A 21442-nucleotide genomic window follows, 5' to 3' on the forward strand; every position below is an offset into this window, starting at 1 on the left:
ATAACAAAATCCAATGGCACTGCATCAAAGTGAGGGGAAGGAGCAGGGTTAGTACTGACCAGAGGCTCTTTTGAGGAGCAAGTCCCTCTGTTGTTTTTCCTGTAGTACTGGCTTGCACCGTGTTTTCAAGAGGCACCAGTTCCCCACCTCCAACTCCATTTCCTTCACCTTCCCTCTAAGACCCAACGGTCATATCACCACACTCATACTCCCCAACCAACTCTCCATCGGCAGCAATAAGTAGCATATTCTCTATAGCTTCTCTCTCACTCATACCCAACAATGTAGAATCAGAAGATGTAGGAGGAGCATTAACTGTCGGAGATGCAACATTCAGATCAAACGTTGAAGCAGGCTCTTCTGATGCTTAGCACAACCAGCAATATCTTGTTGGGCTGCAGAGACTTCCCAAACTTGCTGAATTGAGACCTCTGGTCCCTCTTTTCCGTCCAACATTTCGTCGTCTGTGATTTTTTCTGGCAAAGAAGAGGGAGAGGTTGTAGCGATAAATCTTTTGGGGGTTTGATTTTTATGACTGCGATGAGAACCAAAACTCGATGGGGTTGAAGAAGAAACAATGGGTGATTTTTGTTCCGAGTTGGGGTCTTGACTAGGTGACGGTTGTGACATAGGCTCACGTTCCAATGCTTTGTAAGACGAAGACACAACGAGAGTGACACTAGTAACATTTGAAACCTCTGGATTCTGGGAAGACATAGTGAATTTTTGGAAGTAGGGACACGAGAAAGAGATGGTTTTTGAGAGAAAAAAGAAAGTTTGATGGCTTTGATGTGGATAGTTGTGAAAAGGACGTCTTTTGGGGTTATTTAGAGGGGGTGAGGGACCGGTTACAAAAGGATGCAATGGATTGGGCAGATGAGTCGATTTGTAGCGGGTGTGACGTTTGTGTTTTAAAAGGATGAGAGAGAGAGAGAGAGAGAGAGAGAGAGAGAGAGAGAGAGAGAGAGAGAGAGTGGAAACATTTAATGACGTGGCACTTTTATAGCCGTTTAAAATGTGCATGAGTATAAAAGGAACTACTAACCCGAGTCAAGGGAACTAGGTTCCCTAACTGAGTTTTGTAAATGTGAGCCTCATCCTTTTACCAAAATGCAATGTTATTAGCTGCTTGTTTACTCTATAGCTGCCATGCGTGTTTACCTGTAACAGTATAGAAATGAGTTAGAAATTGCTAGAAAATACTTTTTAGCAGTTTTACCTGTTCATTCTTTTATAGCCAATCATTGAGGGACCTGGTGCTCAGTTTGATTTTATCAGCCCCAACGCCAGTCGATTCTTTTCAAAGTGCTCTCTGCTCAATGCTTTGGTGAAGATATCAGCTACCTGGTCCTCTATTTTGCAAAACTTCATGCAGATGACACCCTTTTCAACATTATCCTTGAGAAAATAATGTCGCACATCAATGCGCTTTGTCCTCTTATGCTGGACCAGGTTCTTTTCCATGTTGAGAGCACTTGTGTTGTCGCACAGTAATGGCACAAAATCAGAAAACACACCAAAATCCTCCAGTTGTTGCTTGATTCACAACAGTTGAGCACAACAGGAGGCAACTGCCACATATTCAGATTCTGCAGTAGAAAGAGCCACGGAGTTTTATTTCTTTGTACCCCATGAAATCAAGCATGACCCCAGAAAATGTGCCATGCCAGATGTGCTCTTTCTATCAACTAAGTAACCAGCATAATCAACATCGGCATCAGCATCAGCATCAGCATATCCAATTAAGTCGAAATTGTCTCCTGAAGGATAGTAGAGGACCATGTCATGTGTTCCTTTGAGATACCTTAGAATCCTCTTGGAAGCTTTCAGATGAGATTCCTTTGGACTTTATTGGAATCTAACACATAATCCCACACTGAACACTATATCAGGTATGCTAGCTGTGAGATACATGAGTGAACTAATGATGCCTCTATACATGGTTTTGTTCATAGGAGAACCATGTTCATCCATGCCCAGACGAGTGGCAGTGGTAATAGGAGTATCAATAATTTTTGAACTTTCCATATCAAATCTCTTCAGAAGCTCTTTAATGTATTTCTGCTGACTTATCATCGTTCCCTTAGATGTTTGCTTAACTTGCAGACCTAAGAAAAAGTTCAGTTACCCCATCATGCTCATTTCAAACTCTCTTCCCATAAGCTTGGCAAACTCCTCACATAAGGAGTCATTTGTTTTACCAAAAATGATGTCATCAACAAAAACTTGCACAATCAGCAGGTTCCTCCCTCGTTTCTTCAAAAAGAGAGTGTTGTCAATTTTCCCTCTTGTAAAGCCATTTTCCAGAAGGAGCCTGGACAACTTTTCATACCATGCACGAGGGGCCTACTTTAAACCGTATAGTGCCTTGTCAAGATTGAATACATGTTCAGGATGCTTATGACATTCAAAACCAGGTGGTTGTTTGACAAAGACTTCTTCCTTTAAATACCCATTCAGAAATGCACTCTTGACATCCATTTGGAACAATTTGAATTCCATATGAATGCAAAGGCAATGAGAATTTTTGATGGCTTCCATTCGTGCAACAGGAGCAAAAGTCTCATTATAGTCAATAACTTCTTCTTGATTATAGCCTTGAACTACTAACCTAGCCTTGTTCCTTGTTGTATTCCCAAACTCATCAAGCTTATTTCTGAACACCTACCTGGTTCCTATAACGTTCTATCTGAAGGTCGAGGAACCATACGCCATACACTGTTCCTCTCAGATTGATGGAGTTCATTTTGCATATCAGTAATTCAGTCAGCATTTTGAATGCTTCCTTGATATGTTTGGGCTCAATTTGAGAAAGGAAGGTTGAGAAGGCAAACATGCTTCTTGTCTTTGATCTGGTTTGAAATCCTGAATCAAGAGGAGTGATCACATTTTGGAGAGGATTTGAACTTTTGTGCTTCCAGTTGGACACTTGAATCTCATTATGAGAAAACCCAGGTTCCTTTGAATGGGATCCATCGTTAGCATCAACGGAAGAGTAAGTGCCATTTCTCCGCTCAGCATTAGGAGTTCCTTGCACGACATCATCAACTCTATTTTCTGCTTCAGTTGTTGTAATAGAGGAACTAGGTTCCTCTGTATCAGCCGGAGGTTCTGCTGCATCTTCTTTGTTAGATTCCTTGACTTGACTTATCAGATCAGCCTTTCCATTTTCCATATCAATAACTTCTCCAGGAACCTTTGACTGCTCTCCATCTTGATCATTCTTATCATATGAATCTTTCCCACATAAGTGGCGTGATTCATCAAAGATTACATATATGCTTTCTTCAACACATTGAGTCTTTTTGTTATAGACCTTGTATGCTTTGCTTTGTGAGGAATATCTAAGAAAGATTCCTTCATCACTTTTGGCATCAAATTTTTCCAGCGTTTCCTTACCATTATTAAGAACAAAACATTTGCAACCAAACGTTCTCAGGTGAGTCAGCTTGGGTTTCCTCCCCTTCAGCAATTCATACGGGGTCTTGCTTAAGAGGGGCCTGATCATGCACCTATTTATCAAATAGCAAGCAGTGTTGACCGCCTCTGCCCAGAAGATTTTTGGCACGCCACTGCCAATTAGTATCGTCCTTGCCATGTCTTCAAGAGTCCTATTTTTCCTCTCCACAACACCATTTTGTTGGGGGTGTTGTGGGAGCTGAAAATTTATGACTTATATCATTTTCAGCACAAAATTCGTCGAACTTTGCATTGTCGAACTCGGTGCCATGATCAGATCTTATGCTTACAACATTATGGCTCATCTTCACTTGAATCTTCTTCACAAAGGCAACAAAGACTGAAAAAGTTTCATCCTTGGTTCTGAGGAACAAGGTCCACGTGAATCTGGAGTAAGTCATCAACTATGACAAAAATATACTTCTTTCCTCCTCTACTGGGCACCCTCATAGGTCCACACAAATCCATATGAAGAAGATCAAGTAGCCTCGAGGTGCTTACTTCCTTTTTTGGCTTTAAGGAGGACCTGACTTACTTTCCTCTTACACATGCATTACACACCTTGTGATCCTTGAACCTTGGCTTAGGCAGCCCACGAACCAGGTCTTTCTTAACCAGTTTGTTCAGCAACGAGAAGCTTGCATATCCCAATCTTCTGTGCCACAACTCAACATCATCATTAACAACACTCAAACATGTAATATCCCCACTGTTCGAAGACTCAAAATCAGCAACGTAGATATTTTTGAATCTTTTTTCCATTAGAACCACTTCACCAGTCACAAGATTGGTGACTGTGCAAGTCTTTGATAAGAATTCAAATTTTTTTCCTTTATTGCAGAGTTGAGAGACACTTAGTAGGCTGTATTTTATGCCATTCACATAGTATATATTCTCAATTAAGTGAGTGAGTGTCTTCCCAACTCTTCCAACTTCCAGAATGTATCCCTTTTTGCCATTGCCAAAGGACACACTCCCAACTTGCATGGCTTTAAGTGAAAAGAAATCATCAGTGCTTCCAGTCATATGCTTAGAGCAACCACTATCTATATACCATCTTTGGCTACTTCCTTTCACTGCTCCCTGTACAAGGAAATCAGATATTAGACTTAGGAACCGAAATAAGTTTGGGTCCCTTGTAACGAGGAAAAAGGGCAAATTAAAATTCTTCTTGTCCAAGCAGGCATCACACGTTTTTATTGGAGGGACTAGGTTCCTTAGCAGTAGGTACTTTTTCAACAAAAAGTTATTTTTTTGTTGGGACTGAAATCTAGCTTTACATGATTCTTTAAAGTGCCCATTGTTACCACAGTGAGTGCAAAGCTAGTTGTGAGGGACAGTAACATACTTGCTGTGTGGGTTATAAGGAGCCTTTTCCTTTTGGAACCTAATTCCCTGCCTGTCCCCCCCGTTACTTTTATACATGGAAATGATTGTATCAGAGGATTAGGTCCACTTTAGAGATTTATCTAGGTCATTTTTAACCCTGCCTAGTTCTTCCTGAAGTTTTTTATTTCCAGTTCAACACATAGACTCAATTTCACCATTTTGAGCTCATTTTCGAGTTTAAGGTGTGCCTCACTTGCCACTTCCTTACCTTTTAAAGTGTTTCCAGAACTGTTTTCTCTTTTTAATTCTTCTATTATTTCTTTTAGATCCACAACTACTACCAACAAGTCATCTCTCTCATGCTCCATGTTTTCAATTTTTTTAGTTAAAGCATCCTTTTCTTTCTTTAAATCTTGAATGGTTTCTTTTAAATCAACCGCTATGACTATCAAATCATCTCTCTCATGTTCTACTTCTCCTAGTTCCATAGTTAACACATTTTTATCATTGATAAGATTATGATAAGCTTCAATCAGAACATTAGCTAAGGATACAAGCTTCTTTTAGGAATAAGACTTCAAATTTCTTTGAACGTCTAGAAAGTTTACCTCATCGTCATCATCATCTTCATCCTCGTCAGATTTTGCCATCAGGGAAAAGATGGAGTCATATTCAGCTACTTTGTTTTCAACTTCCATCATAGAGGTGTCGCCTTGTTCATCATCTCCCTTAGATTCACTGGAGGAGTCTCCCCATACAGCAAGAGCTTGTTTTACAATATTGTCAGCAACATCTTTTCTATTGAATTTCCTGTCAGGAACTGGGTTCCTCTTGGCTATTTTGTTTGTGTTGTGCTTGTACTAGTCTTTCTCGTGGAGAGGACAATCTTTGATGAAATGACCTGGCTTCCCGCATTTATGATACAAGTCATAGCCTTTTGATCTACTGGAGCTACCCTTTTTTAGAATGCCTTCATTTTTGCGAACCATTTTCTGAAAACACCTTGTCAAATCGGCCATGGCAGCATCCTCACCACTTGAATCATTGTTGTCTGCCTTGAGGACCAGGTTCTTTTCCTTTTTGGGTTCTCTTCTTTCATGATCCTTCTTTTTCTTTATTTCATAGGTCTTCAGATTTCCAATGAGTTTGTCAGTGGTCAGTTTTTGCAGATCTTTTGCCTCTGTGATGGCATTGACTTTGCTTTCCCAGGAACCAGGTAATACACTGAGTATTTTCCTGACGAGTTTGTTCCCTTGAATGATCTCTCCTAGAGAGTGGAGCTCATTGACGATGGAGGTGAATCGAGTATGCATGTCCTGAATGTACTCATCATCCTTCATCCTGAAGAGTTCATACTCAGTAGTGAACATGTCGATCTTTGACTACTTGACTTGAGTTGTTCCTTCATGTGCGGTTTGGAGAGCCTCCCAGATCTCCTTGGCAGATTGGCAAGCAGAAATTCTGTTATACTCATCTTGTCCAATACCACAGACGAGGATCTTCTTTGCTCGAAAGTTTTTCTCTATAGCTTTGCGGTCGACATCGTTATACTCCTTCCTTGTCTTTGGAACTGTCACTACTGGCTTGCCAATGGTCTTTATAGGGATGAAGGGTTCATCACAGATGACATCCCAAAGCTCTGAAACTTCAGCCATGATAAAATCATGCATCCTTGTCTTCCACCATCCGTAGTATTGTCCATTGAATCTTGGTGATCTGTAGGTTGATTGATCTTATTCAAAGTTTGGTGGAGCAGCCATGTGGATCATTTCTAGGTGTTAGCCTTATAGTAAGAATCTGATCTGATACCAATTGATACAAACTTAGAGTCCACCAAACTGTATAGAGTACCTGACTCTCTATCAGTTCCCATAAAACACACACACACATAAGTAAGTAAATGACACATAATTATTTTATGTGGAAAACTCCCAGCTCACGGGATTAAAAACCACGACCTACACTCGTAGGATTTCAACTTCACTAATCGAGAAAACTTTAGATTACAACCTATTGTACTATAAGAATTAACCTCTTAATCCCTCGCCTACTTACAATAACTCTATTGCAAGCCTCTTTGTAATAATTCTATTACAAAGCTCACCACTTTGACTAACTCTAGCCAAACACAAACACAAGGTTTATGGTTTTACAAATGATATCCTACAGAATGCTTCTAACTAAGTTGAGTAGGAATTACAAGTAAATAACACTAATAAAGATACAATAATACTAAGGACATATAGTAGACTCAATGCTGGGATCTGGTCCTTTGTTTTGTTGATGCTTTGTTCTTCAAGCTTTTGAGTCGATGAGGGAGGTAACACATTTGAGAGAGACTTAATGATTTAGGGTCTGCAAGTGTGTATTTTTCCTTGCCTCATGTTGGTAATATATAAGTGAGGTCATTGGTTTATATATGCAATTATCTGGTAGAAGACATGCTCCATAAAGTGACCGCAGCACTGTTGCGTGTGCAAAAAAAATAGTGCAGCGATTTTAACAGCTGTAGGAAGTTGACTTATACTGTCACCGGAAGAACTGATAGCCATTTGTTCCCTTTGCTAATTTTTTGACTGAACATGTTAGAACTTGTGCCAGACATGTGACTTGTTGTTCTTGAGCACTTTGAGGATGTGTAACAGGTTCCCTATCTGGTTCTCATATGAAATTTGTTAGATCATCAAAATATAAAAAAGGCACATAACTTATCAGTTAATACGCTAAAAAAACTATCATGTTTTTGTTAGTTTTCTACTTAAATTATTCGATGGTACCAAAACCCCCTAAAACTATATTACTTTTCATAATTAAACCCTCTCGTTGCTTACCTGACATAACGTGTGTAATAACTTGCTTGAGAGCACGTGACGATTCAAAAAAGCCATCAAAATGGCTAATGGCTAATTCTCTTTCAATTCCTTTTTGAATATTATCCTTATTTTCTTTATATCCACCTTCTTCTTCTCACCATTCTTCCTTATTTTTTCTTTATTTTCACATTCTTCTTCATTTTTCATTTTTTTTCTTTAGTTTTCCATATAGGTTTCCTCTGAAAAACTTTCTCCCTCTCTTGTTTCCTCCGAAAGGATTAATTCTCTTTCTTGTTTTAGTCTTCTTTCATGTCTTACACATATAGTTGAAATAATACCATTTAAATTTCTTATTAAATCCAACACCTTGTAGAGAATAAAGTTGACTCTCTTGAACCTTGTTTGTGTAATCTAGAGTTAGAGAATGTATTTGCTGACTAATTGGTTTATTATTTACATAATTTTATTTTATGTAATCTTGTTTATATAATATAAGATTTTTATTTTTAGAAACGCAATACTATATACCTTCATTTATTTTTTTATTGTGTTGCAAAGTGAATATAAATAAGGACTTATTCAATTGGAGTCTAGCATAGAGTACAACCATAATTTAACCTAAAATTAACACATTACATTAGATACTATTCTTCCAGAACTCCTAGAATTAATTAGTAATCTGAGAGTAACATCATTAGTAAACTACATAAAATTTTTTGTACAAACCATAAGTTAATATAGTTAGACAGATATACCTTTAAAATTCCAACGTGTATGAAAATATAGTTCAAGGAGGTTTTGGGGACACCAGATAGTTTAAATAGGTAACTGACAAAAAAATAATAATTTATGGGGAGTTTTAGGCTGAGTTAAATAGCAACATGTAATGTCACATGACATATTTTTTAAATAATTAGAAGCCTGTACTAAACGCATCACACCAAATAATTTAAATAGAAAACTGATAAAAGCGTAATAGTTTTGAAGAGTTTTAGAGTATTAACTCTGTCTAGAATCATATTGCTGTTACCTTTTATTGAACAATTACTATTAGAAAGAACTTTTGTTACATTCAGAAGTTTCTTTGTTATATAGTATATATTTCGCAAATGAGAAAACAAGGAAAACTAAAGAGATCTAATTACATGTCTATATCTCTATGAGTTGGATGGGGTCAAGTCGGCTGTTAAACCTTTCCATCAATATTTATGACCATTAATATCAAATACCGCCATAATTAAAATGAAGTTCTAAGAAATAAATTTTGCTAAAATATCTTTTTCTTTTGTTGAAATAAATGCATGATCTATACTTGGTGCCAGATGGGTTTGGGAGGCTACATAGAAAAAGGTCACATTCACTTCAAAAGTTAAAATTTTCATCTTAAAATTTAACTTACATGGTTCTGATTAATAAAATTAATTTTAAAAATGAAAGATAAATTGATATGATTCAACAAAAAAAATCCTAAAATAGATAATAACCAGAGTAAATATTGTGATATTCGTATCCTAAGTTGACTCTAGCTAAAATCTGACAATGAAATTATAAAAAAAAGGTTACATGCACACATCATTTAATAGGGTTACTAGCACGTAGCTCTTTATAAAGTTGATCAAATGCAGGAGTGTCAGAAGAAAAGGGAAGTAAACATTTAATAACTGTAGTGGAGAATTGATAAACATAAACAGCAAATGATACCAAAAAGGTCCAAAAACCAAAACAACAAATGGATAAACATGTGAATCCCTTTACTGACAAATGAAACTACAAAATGATCATCAAATTAAAGGATAACAGAAACCACATACTCCAATGCAACTTGGTTGTTGAAGCATTGCCATCTATTCCTTTGCTGTCAACCTTAAATCAGTCCTAGCTAGACAAACCTCCCCTCCAGTCTGGCCCCTTCTCTTTTTTGTGAAGATTTTGCTTAATTTTGAACTTTTTCTCTCCTTTTGTTTTTCACATGTTTTACTTACGTGGCAATTTTGAAATGTGGTCAACATAAATAAAATATGGTAGCTGGAGCTTTGTTCTGAGATGAAGGTGTTTGATAATAACAAGGTCATTTTTGAATCAAACTTCTAATTGGGGTCACTCTTTAGTCTTCACCCCACCAAAAATAGAAAAAGAAAAAAATCTCATGTGCATACAGTAACATGAACAAACTTGCATCTATATAAACTCTATCTCTTCCCTCTTCTCTTTCTCTTATTCTGCCTTAGTTTACTTGAATCAAACCTTGAGACAGAAGGGAAGCAGAGTCTGCTTTTTTGACCTTCAATAGTTCTATTTAATCTTGTGTTATCTTTCCAAGAATTTACTCAAATTAAATATCCTAAACAGACTCCATCTAGGCCACCAATATAATGGCACTAATTTATGCCATACTAATTTTCACTCATCTAATAGGAATTTCACAAAGCAAACTCCAAGTTGGTTTCTATGGCCAAACATGCCCTAATGTTGAATCCATCGTTAGTGGTGTTGTCAGTGAAGCTGCAGCCTCCAACCAAAATATAGCTCCTGTTTTGCTTAGACTTCATTTCCATGACTGCTTTGTTCAGGTCCAATTCAAAGAATTAATTAAACTCTCTTTGATTCATTACCACATCCTTATTTATATATTAATCTTTTTTAGTGATAATATAATTATTATTCTTGTTGATCGACCACCAGGGCTGTGATGGATCAATTCTAATAGAAAATGGAGAAAAAGCAGAAAGGCATGCATTTGGGCATCAGGGTGTTGGAGGATTTGAAGTTATAGAGAAAGCAAAAGCAGAGGTTGAAACTGTTTGTCCTGGACTTGTTTCTTGTGCTGACATTGTTGCTTTGGCTGCTAGGGATGCTATACTCTTGGTATTATTAATTCATCTTCTTTCTCTTTTTCTTTTAAAAAAGTGCATTATATTAATTATTGAATTAAGGTGTATTATAATGATGAATAATTGCATGCATGGACAGGCAAATGGGCCTTCATATGATGTGGAAACAGGAAGAAGAGATGGGATGGTTTCAAACTTACATGCACAGGCAAATGGCCCTTCCTATGATGTGGAAACAGGAAGAAGAGATGGGGTGGTTTCAGACTTATCTTTGGCTGAAAACATGCCAGATGTTGAAGATTCCATTCAGCAACTCAAAGCTAAGTTTATGGAGAAAGGCCTCTCTGAGAAAGACCTTGTGCTCCTCAGTGGTACGTTTTATAATATACTCACTATCTCCATTTTCATTTTCTACCCCTTCCCCATTCACTATACATTCATATTTTGTGGTTACCAATTGATTCTTATCGAAATCTACTAGCTATAATTATCTAATAAGTAATGTAACTGTGTAATTATATATTAAACCATCAGTACAAAGAACTACCCTATATATTTTTTAAGGAGGTAGAAACTGAAGGATAAGTTAAAGGCTCGACCTTGGTTCTTTATTTATTCCCTGACCCTCCCTTCTCTTTTATTTGTCACTTTTGCCTTTTGCAGAAAATTCTAATTAAAAGAATAATTTGACTAAATTACCCCTATTTTTTCTTTGATCTCAATTTATTATTAAAAGATATTCTTTATAAACGACAAGTACTTTGAAACAATCATGTTTAGTAAATACTCATTTGATAAGTAAAACGGAACGTAGTGAATATCTATTTATTTTGGCTTTCTAAGATTCTTCTTCCTGTTGGAGCTAATTATGCTTTCATACGTCTCTGTTATAATCTTTATATAGAACATTAAATACGTGAAGACGTGAGTCATGTTTTGTCCCTTAGCTAATGAAGTCGATAAAAATCACTTCCATATTGCTATAGCAACTTTTTCTTAATTTGCTTATGACCAACAGAAAGGTTTTCAAATTAAATGACTTGTTTTGCTTGTGGTAACTAACTTTCCGTCTGAATTTTTTTTTGTTTATGTTCGATTCAGTTTCTGTTCTACTAATTAAACGTCACGTGATTACTTAATTGATGGACCATGATCACCAAAAAGTTTATATCAAGAATTAATTGGTGAAACGACCACACACTTGAAGTTGCACATACAGCCCTGTTTAAGATGCTTAGAAGTACATTATTTTGATTATTTATAACCAAAAATAGAGATCACATCTTCGCACAGTATCTTTTCAAAGTTATACAAACTTGATATTGTATATATATATGTGCAGCTGCACATACAATTGGTACCACTGCATGTTTCTTCATGACCAAAAGGCTCTACAATTTCTCCCCCAATGGAGGTTCCGATCCATCGATAAACCCTAATTTTCTTCCCGAGTTGAAGGCTACTTGCCCGCAAAACGGAAATGTTAACGTCAGGTTAGCGATCGATCGGGGCAGCGGCGAAGCATTCGACAGTCAAATTCTGCAGAATATTAGGAGTGGCTTTGCTGTGTTACAATCTGATGCAAATTTATATGGAGATGAGACGACAAGGAGAGTTGTGGATTCTTACTTTGGGATTCTTAGCCCCTTATTGGGGACATCATTTGAGGCTGATTTTGCCAATGCAATGGTAAAAATGGGCAGAATTGGTGTACTTACTGGCTCTCAAGGAACTATTAGACGTGTTTGTGCATCTTTTTAGTTGATACAGTTGTAATTACTTATACAGCAAAACAAAATACCAGATATATATAGTTGTACCTCTAGATTATGTACTTGTGTAGCGAAAAATGTTGTATAATACTGAACTTCTAATAGTATGAACCAGTGTTTTATTGTAGGCCCTAATTCTTATTATTTCTCTTCACCTTCTACTGGGTGAAGAAAAAATAATCAATTTGCAAATTACAAAACAAACATGCATCATCCTTCATGATTTATTTTGGTTCAACCCTTCTGATTGTAAGTTCCTTCTTTGTCCTTTTTTTTTAAATTTCGTTTCAAGTTATTTTGCTTTCAAGTTAGTTTATAAATGTTTATTCAATATTTTTTCAGGGGATTTTTACCTTCCTATATTTGAAACTTTCTTACCCTCCCTAATTAAGTTTTAACTTAATTACATGGCCATATACAATTTATCAATTATATACAAATTAGTTTTAAATGAGTATCCCTTTAAATTAGGAATTGAATAAGGAATCTGTTATTTCTCATTCCTGTTCTCTCTCTCTCCTGCGCTCTCTCCCTCTGTCTCTCTCTCTCTCTCCTGTGCTCTCTCTCTGTCTCTCTCTATCTCTCATTCTCTGTTCATTCCCCAATTTTTCTTCCTCTGATGTTCCCTACTTTTTATCATTTCGTGTTGTATATATTTTTAATGGAATTCATCAATGGATTTCAATTGTTTACTATAGAGTTTTAACTTAGCAATTTTCTTTCATGTTGCACAATTGGTGTTCAAATTGAAACTGTCAATCAATAAATTTTAAAGGTGTTTGACTCTCCACCTTCAATAAATTTTAAAGCTTTGAAATCGAATTTGGGTTTTCAAAAATCATTATTTGTTTGGATTGGGTGTTGTTGCAAACAATTGAGAATATTGTTTGGCGTTTATATCTCAATTTTGAAGGTATTTGGTAAATATTAGACTTGATTTTGGCTGAATTTCAGATTGAAACTCGACGACGAACAAGAAGAAAAACACATGACATACAATATACTTACGAAATTGTAGTAAAGTTTGTATTATAATTGTATGTAAATTGTATTCTGTTGTAGTTTTATATATATATATATATATATATATATATATATATATATATATATATATATATATATATATATATATATTTTATTTGAATGTTGCATGAAAGTTGAAAAATAGTTGAATAATATCTGAATCATTGTATAAAATTTGTATTTAAGTTATCAATACTATCTTTTTACATAAAGTTGTTGATATGTATTAAAATTATATTAAGAGAGTAAGTTTTGATTGGAACTTTAGAGAGGAAGAAACACACACCACATACAAAATATATACAAATCAGATACAAAATATACAAAAAACATATTGTATAAAATTTGTATGAAAATTGTATTTAAGTTGTATGATGTAGTTGTATTTAACTGTGTATAAATAATGTATGAAAGTTGTATAATATATAATTAATTATATGTTGTTGTAGATGTATCAAATTTATAATAAATTTATTTTAAAATTGTATGCTGGTGTATCATTTATTCTTTTCTTACTTGATTTGTTAAAGAAAAAAAATAGAGAATAAATTCCAAATCGACTCATGTACTCTGATTTATATTTGTTTGAACTGAAAAATCAATGATTCAATTTATTAGATGCTATTCCATGTGTGGGTTGGGCCAAATACATGAGGAAATAAGTTTCATAAAAATCTTTTGTGTTTGACTTCTTGTAGCAATGAGCAGCATCAGCATAAGCTTTAACAGCTTCAAATTTGCTATCCAACTTAAGATGACAATTAGCCAATTTAATGTACACTGCTCCGGCTTGATCCCATGATTTGGCGAGTTTGAGGCAATTGCCAGCTTTATCGAAGATATCAGCGGCGTCTTCGTATTTGGAGCCAAAAAGGCCCCATCCGCTCAGCTTCTTCTCTGCCTTCTTCTCGAAATCTTCACTTCTTGCGATTTGATCCCCCATTGTTTCCTGGTAAGAACAAAAGGGCGATCGATAGCAACCCAGATTCTTTTCTTTGCTTCCTCTTTGGGTGAATCACGCTTTAAAGAAGAAAACACAGCTGGAAAGAGACTCTTTAAAGGAATTGTATATCAATTGATAGATGCTTTGTAATGGCCGGAAGTAATGCCTCGTAACTTGAATCCGAGTTTATCACAATTTTGTCGACATTGAAATTAACATATCGACCACTACTATCCCATCGACTATTATGTTGAAGCATGGCTGCCATTGCCACCATTGAAGTAAAAAACGAAGCTATTTATCTAAATCATCGTGATTTCAATACTTTGCAACAAAATTAGTGTGTTTTAAAGCTTGATAATATCGTTATATTTTAAGTAACTGTGGAGAATTTGTCACTTGTGTATGAGTAGATCGTTGATGGCAGAGAGAAAACAGGGATATTTTTCGTGATTTTGCTGATCAAATGAGTAGGTTAATCATGTAGAATCCGTTGGAAACTTGATCTCTTAATTAGAAGCACTAATTTAGGAATTAATTAAGGTGTCTGTTAGATGGTAGGAGTCTAATTACGTGAGATTGTATATAGTTTGTAAAGTAAACCGAGACATCAATGGTAATTTAAGAAAGTTAGTTAAACCGGGTAATACACTTATTGATTTAGTACGTATAGGAAAAAAATCCCTTTTTTCAAAGCTTGATTAGGTTTTAGGTCAATTGCTGACCAAATTAGCGTTTTAAGATGAAGTAAGTTGTATATACATTCAACTTATATTATATTTTCTTGATTTTTTACAATTTCTGTGTAGTTTTACTTTATTTTAATATTTTTTTAATAATATATTAAAAATTAAAGATTCGGGTAGCTTACGCCCAACACTTCGGGACTTATGCCTCACCCAATAACAGGTAAAACAATTCGTCTCACGCTTGCGCCCGCCTTTTGAAACGCTGGTATCAACATCCAAGTTCTTAAAGACGATTACTATGTAGTAAGTAATTCATCAACTCTCAATTAACTTCATTCAGCATTCTTAAGTCATACAACAAATGTAACGGAAATTACAACAAAATAAAACGTAAAGGAAAAAGAGTTATAGAAGTTACTACTTTGCAGTACTGGTTGAAATGATTGTTACAGAAGGGTGTTTCATAGTACAAGCATCTCGATAATTTAAAATGCGACTTGAAAAGTATGATTCGATGTGGATTCGTTTGTCCACCATATTTTGTAGGAGAGAAGGTGTTCTTGGCTTGAAGTCATTGGTTCTGTTTCAGTAGAATCCTCTTTTTTGTGTTAAGGAAGTGTATTGCTGGTTTTGTATGTTGATATACTCTTAGTTCAAATATCTCAATAGAATATATTAAATTGGTACTAAATGTTTGAGAAGTCAATTTTTTCTTGGGAATTTCAGCTCCAGCTAGTCCTCCTTTGGAAGAAGTCGACAAACTTTCTATCAATATAAAGTAGGCCAGTGGCAAAGTTCTGTGTGTAACTCATGTGACCGCCCTCTTGCCTTTGTTTGTATTACTGCAGTCATCTGCTAATGTGTTACCCACAAATACAGCACTTGATTTTAATGAAATATGAAATCAAGAGAAGCTTATTTCTGCACTCTCTGCCCTCGTCTCGCTGGAATCGCCAGACGTAAAGTTTTTTCTTTGTCCATTGATTATGCCCAACTATACCTTATAAAAAGGATTAAGCGATCGTTGCAAATATAATCTGATTTACAAGTCCGGAGTCGAATCCCACAGAAAATTAACCTATTAATTCCAATCACTAGTCTCGCAAGAATTCAATTAATCAACTTCCAGAAATATTGAATAATGAGTTGAGTGTTTACTAACTAAAAGCAAAATAATTAAAATGATGTAAATTTATTACTAACAAAGTAAAAGTTGTAAATAAGATTGGAAAAGTCTAAGGTTATGATTTCCCCAATTGTCGGAAACTCCCCCGCTACATTTCCTATAAATTCGCCTTAGTATTCTCTACCGATTGTGAGTACTTTGGGTGTCGTAGTTCTCTTTCGAGCAACTACCATAATTTACTAGACGTATTCTTTCGAACTACGCTAGCTGACATTAATTCACCGCTCACTATGATCGCATCAAAGTTTCGTTATTTCTAATCCCGCCTTTAAACCCTCCGTATTGATTTCTCAAATACGTTAGGAGTGATGTTGTTCAACGACTACCTAAATGCGTTCCCTTTTTCAAGCAGTACACACTAAATAGGCAAGGTTAATTGAGAGCTCTTCAATCAACAACAAAGAAAACATAGTTGAACAAATAGAGAAAGATTAACGGCAAATTTATATTAAATGCAGTGGAAAATCATCCTTCAACAGGTTCCATCAAACCCTAGATGAGAAAGTTTAGCTACTCATAAATGTATAAATAATCATCATGATGTTCAAAGACATTAAACTACAAAGTAAAGAGAAACGAAGGGAAACTTGTTTGATTCCTTGCTCCACAGTGCTCTGTAGCCTTTTTTTCTTCTCCAAATAATGTCCACCCCCTCCTCAACTCATTTTGGGAGTTTTTATATGTTAGGGTCGAGGTTTTTGAGTCCAAATTCGGGTCGGAGTATTTTTATGTCACGAACAATTGGTCACCGGGGGCCTCACCTCGCGAGGCCAACCTTGTAGTGCGCCTGGGGCCTCGTGAGGCAAGGCCTATAGCGAGACCAAGCTAGCTACAGAGCTGGCGACGCCTGGCTTGTAGCCAGGCTTGGGTACTTTATATTTTTGTGCTCTTTTCTTACATTTTTGTCCTCTTTTCGTGCAACTTTCACTCAATTTTGTCTTCCGATACTCCTACAAATAGAATAATATAATTTAGCTCAAATGTTGCACAATTAACCACTAAACCAATAAAATATAAGGAGAGTAATGTACTAAAAATATAAAATTATGGCCAAACATCACCACCCCATACTTAAACATTGCTCGTCCTCGAGTCAACCACTAATTCACACTAATATTGAGCACTTTATTCTCTTTCAACACATCCAAAGTACACCATACCTATGGCTATGGTTGATAACAACAATTAAACTTTAGTATATGCCTTTAACACACACTTTCCTTTACTTGATGCCATACTTCAAAAATTTATTAAACACCAAGACAACATGCTCATAACAATCCTAGTTTCACAAACCGACTCAATATCACAATACATTCATGGCTTGAACACTTAACATCATAGAGAAATCTAATAACGTCACCTATCCCTTGCGAAATCATGTGCTCTCACAATAAGAACAAAAGAGTAATTTGCATCCAGACATCCGAATCAAATGCTCAAATATATTTTAAGGACTCACATATTCCTCACTCTCACAAAGAAGTCATATGCATGCACAAAGCACTATAGGCTTGCTCTTTATATAAACCTCTACTAATGTAGGCTCGCTCGATCTAAAATCAATTAGGACATTTTCATAATTGTAATGTGGGCTAAGGGACATGTAGGATATATTTAGGAATAGTGGCTCACCTCTCTTAAACACTTTAGCACGCCACATATTTAACTTTAAGCGCAAATTCCTTAATTCCAACTTCAAGTTCACTAACAATATCATCCCAAGAGCTTCCCTTTCTCTTTAAGCACTACTTTACTTTCCACCTACTAGCAAGGATAATATATCAACTTATTCGTCTCTCTCTCTCTCTCTCTCTCTCTCTCTCTCTCTCTCTCTCTCTCTCTCTCTCTCTTTCTATATATATATATATATATATATATATATATATATATATATATATTCCAGCTATATACTTTTTTTCTTTTCTTTATAATTTTCGCTAGTAGTGTATTCTTCTACAAAATACGTGTACCTTTTCTCGTTCATTGGTTTCACTCAAAATCCACCCAAGTTCCCTCCTTACTTCTTCTAGCGCTCATTTTATAATTAAAGTTTTTAAAGAGGTACAAGGATCAAAACAATGACAATTAATAACAAAAGGGATATATGCTTATAATGTGGTCGCCAAATAAAAGTGTATAGGCTCAAAAGGATTGTTTAGGGATAATTTTTATTTGTGGTAAGCATTAAACTCAAAAAGATCAAAGAAAACCTAAAATTATTTTTCAAACCGAGCAAAGCCTAGGATTTCGCTTCAACTCACATGCCAGGTAAGTTCTAGACTCTAACGCAATGACACGGACTACACAATTTCTCAACACACATGGCACATAACTCACTAAGGACGATTCCATTCCGACTCTCAAATAATTGCAAGTATTCACGGAGCCATAAATTATTAAGCATTAAGCACAAAGTGAAAACAAGCCAAGAAAATGAGATATAGGCGTCAATAGACATGCTATCTAACTCAATAAGGCCTCATAAGCAACTTCAAACCATAGGGAAGACAATACACATGCTAGAGCCTAAATATGCTACTATCAAACAAGTCAAAAGAACCAACAAGAGTTGTGATAGAGTGCTAAGTATTCCTTAATCCTTAACTAGAGATCTCGGTGTTCGAGCCCCTAGGTATGGAGTCACCTTTGTTAGGGAGCGCTTTACTCCCCAATGTGGAACTTCCTGACGCGAATTTAGATTTAGTCGGGCCCCAATATGGGTACTGGACACCGGGTGGAAAACAAAAAAAAAGAGTCAAAAGGCGCATAGAAATATCATTTTTCCCGTCCTTTTGTTTCTACATCCTAATTTACTCTAAAAATGAAAAAAACTACTAATCGGTTTAACTACATCATATGAAAAAGAACCGAGGTAAAAAGAAAAACTACAGGAGATTATTACTACCTACAAAAATAAAAAGGCATTTTTGGATTTTTCTATTTTTCTATTTTTTGTGTGTTTTTGGTTAGACTTTAATCCCTCAAGAAAACTGCCTAGGAAATCCATCGTCGGGAAAAGTTCAATCATTTATATATGAAGCTGCAAGTCCAACATCCCATAGAAATGGGCCATAAAGTTGTCATCCTGAGCATTGCGCTCGACACCTGTAAGTGATGACATATCGTTCTCCTCTTTCGCCCGGATGCTGGTGATGTCTGTCCCTCGGAGGGGTGTTGGAATGACTTATGGGTGTTTAAACGGGCGGGCTGGGACGGGCTGTACACAAAAAAAACTAGCCCGTCCGTTTAACGTTCCGGGCTGTTAGCGGGTTGAGTTAGCGGGCTGTACTTTTTCAGTTTTTTTTTTCCGTCTGAGTTCGGGCTTAGCAGGCTAGACTAAGGGTGGCAAGTGGGCCGGTCCAGGCCCGGGACCGCGGGCCAAACGGGCCAGGACCGTTTGGCCCAGTTTTAGCGGACCTGGGCCGGTCTCGTGGGCCGGTCCTATGATTTGGGCCTGTCAGGCCCGAGACCGTTTAGCCCGTTTGGCCCGGGACCCTTAGCGGGCCAAACGGTCCCAACGGCTATTTTTTTTTTAATTTTTTTTTAAAAATAAAATATAGTCGTTGGGCTATCAAAAATAGTCGTTGGCTATTTATAAAATAGCCATTTAACCCCCCCAATTTTGTTTTAATCCCAAACTTTTTATAATTACACTTTTTCCCTATTTTTAACTATAAATACCCTATACTATATAATATATATATAGTATATAATATATATATATATATATATATATATATATATATATATATATATATATATATATATATATATATATATATATATATATATATATATATATATATATATATATATATATATATATATATATATATATATATATATATATATATATATATATATATATATATATATAACCATTTTAACAGGATCAAGTGGCGGGCGGTAATCCGCCATGCCTTCTCAATTAAACTAAAACAGAAATCACCCGTTTGACCGGGAACTGGACTTGTTTCACACCTCTCATCTGGCTTTTATATGTCTGGAAGGTTTCCACCAGTTAAAGATTTTTATTTTAACATATTTGAGAATTCTTAATCTAGCTAATTCAGTACGCTTATATTTAAAGACTGGCGGTAATCCGCACAATCAGTAAGGATAAGAATAAAAATATACTTGAATTTTATATATAGTTTAATGACTGTATGGAAGGTTAAAAACCTTTACTCAAGCAAGGGGTCTGTCATAATATAATACGTACTTTTATTGAGCCCATGTGTCTAGCAGTTCTAACCGTGAAAGAAGATGCCCTTTTAACTCCTTTATCGGGCTGAGGTTCACGGCTGGCTAGACGAAGCCACTAAGGTAAAGCCAATAAGAGCAGTGTTATATCAGACTGTACCAACCATCTTGACACCAAGTCAAAGCTCTATATATAAAACTCATTTATATTTTAATAGATGCCGTCGCTTTCATGGTTTATATAAAAGAGAAGTTAGATACCCAATATAGATATGTAGTCTCTTAGCCGGACATAGTCACGGCCAGAGAGGAGAGACTAGAAGAAAAACTAACTAAGAAAGACAGAAATATGTACCTTGTGGCCAAGAAGCAAGGCCCTGAAAATGAAGAACTGAAAACTTTTATTTACTTGTTCTTCTGTTACAATGAGCAAACTACAAACTAACTCTTTACTTACAACTTAGAGAGAGAGAGAATTCTAGAGAGAGGGAGTCTCGACTTCTCCTTTTGAAGAATGAACGAATGAAAACTATAAATAGAAAAAGAAAAGGAATCTATGAATAGTAAAAAGTGGGTCCTGTGGGTCCCTGTTACAGTGTTTCTACTGTTGAAACAATGTATCTACTGTTAATGAACAGTGTATTTACTGTTGATGAACAGTGTATCTACTATTTGAGTGGGGTCCGGCGGCTTCACTGTTGCTGTAGGTCCGGCGGCTTCACTTTTTGTGGGGTCCAGCTGTTTCACCTTGCTGGTTTCTTCTCCGCTTCTTTCATTTTGCGGATGAATTCTTCTGCATCATTTAAGTCTTCTTCAGATAATATTCTTTCTGCTTCAATGGGCTGATAATCTTCAGCGATATCATCATTGCTTGTTTCACTCCGCATTGACGTATCTGATTTTTCGTATTAATTAATGGAATGAAGCAAATTTCTTTTGACCTCTTCCAAATAAGCGTTAATCATCTCTGCTTTATCTCCTTCTTGAAAGGAGATTCTTCTGGCAATATGCCTGACCGAACTGTCATCAATTACCTCTTTCTGAGGTTTGTTGGAATATTCCTGGATTTTTATTTCGATTGTATCCAGGAGTTCTTGACCATATAATGTCTTTGTTTTGGGATCCTTCTTCATTAACTTATCCCAAAAATTGTTATAAAAAGTCCTGTATAAGCATGGGACTTGTTCTTCT

The 21442-nt window shown here is 35.9% G+C and overlaps 2 protein-coding genes across 2 annotated transcripts; one reads left to right on the forward strand and one right to left on the reverse strand.

The window, feature by feature from the left end:
• Window positions 1-1068: 1068 nt before the first annotated feature.
• On the reverse strand, window positions 1069-5156 carry LOC142166898 (uncharacterized). Its single transcript, XM_075226659.1, has 10 exons — window positions 5004-5156; window positions 3995-4542; window positions 3750-3846; window positions 2952-3394; window positions 2669-2852; window positions 2202-2346; window positions 1878-2108; window positions 1663-1760; window positions 1345-1536; window positions 1069-1161 (listed from the first exon to the last, which is right to left on the reverse strand). The coding sequence occupies exons 1-10, from the start codon at window positions 5154-5156 to the stop codon at window positions 1069-1071; spliced, it is 2184 nt and encodes a 727-aa protein (XP_075082760.1).
• Window positions 5157-9504: 4348 nt separating this feature from the next.
• On the forward strand, window positions 9505-12329 carry LOC107786050 (peroxidase 43). The gene is made up of 4 exons (XM_016607483.2): window positions 9505-10171; window positions 10284-10466; window positions 10641-10803; window positions 11775-12329. Exons 1-4 carry the CDS (start codon window positions 9974-9976, stop codon window positions 12191-12193), a joined length of 963 nt encoding a protein of 320 aa, XP_016462969.1. The 5' UTR covers window positions 9505-9973; the 3' UTR covers window positions 12194-12329.
• Window positions 12330-21442: the final 9113 nt, after the last annotated feature.

This window comes from Nicotiana tabacum, chromosome 2, assembly GCF_000715075.1.
Source record: "Nicotiana tabacum cultivar K326 chromosome 2, ASM71507v2, whole genome shotgun sequence".
NCBI lineage: Eukaryota > Viridiplantae > Streptophyta > Magnoliopsida > Solanales > Solanaceae > Nicotiana > Nicotiana tabacum.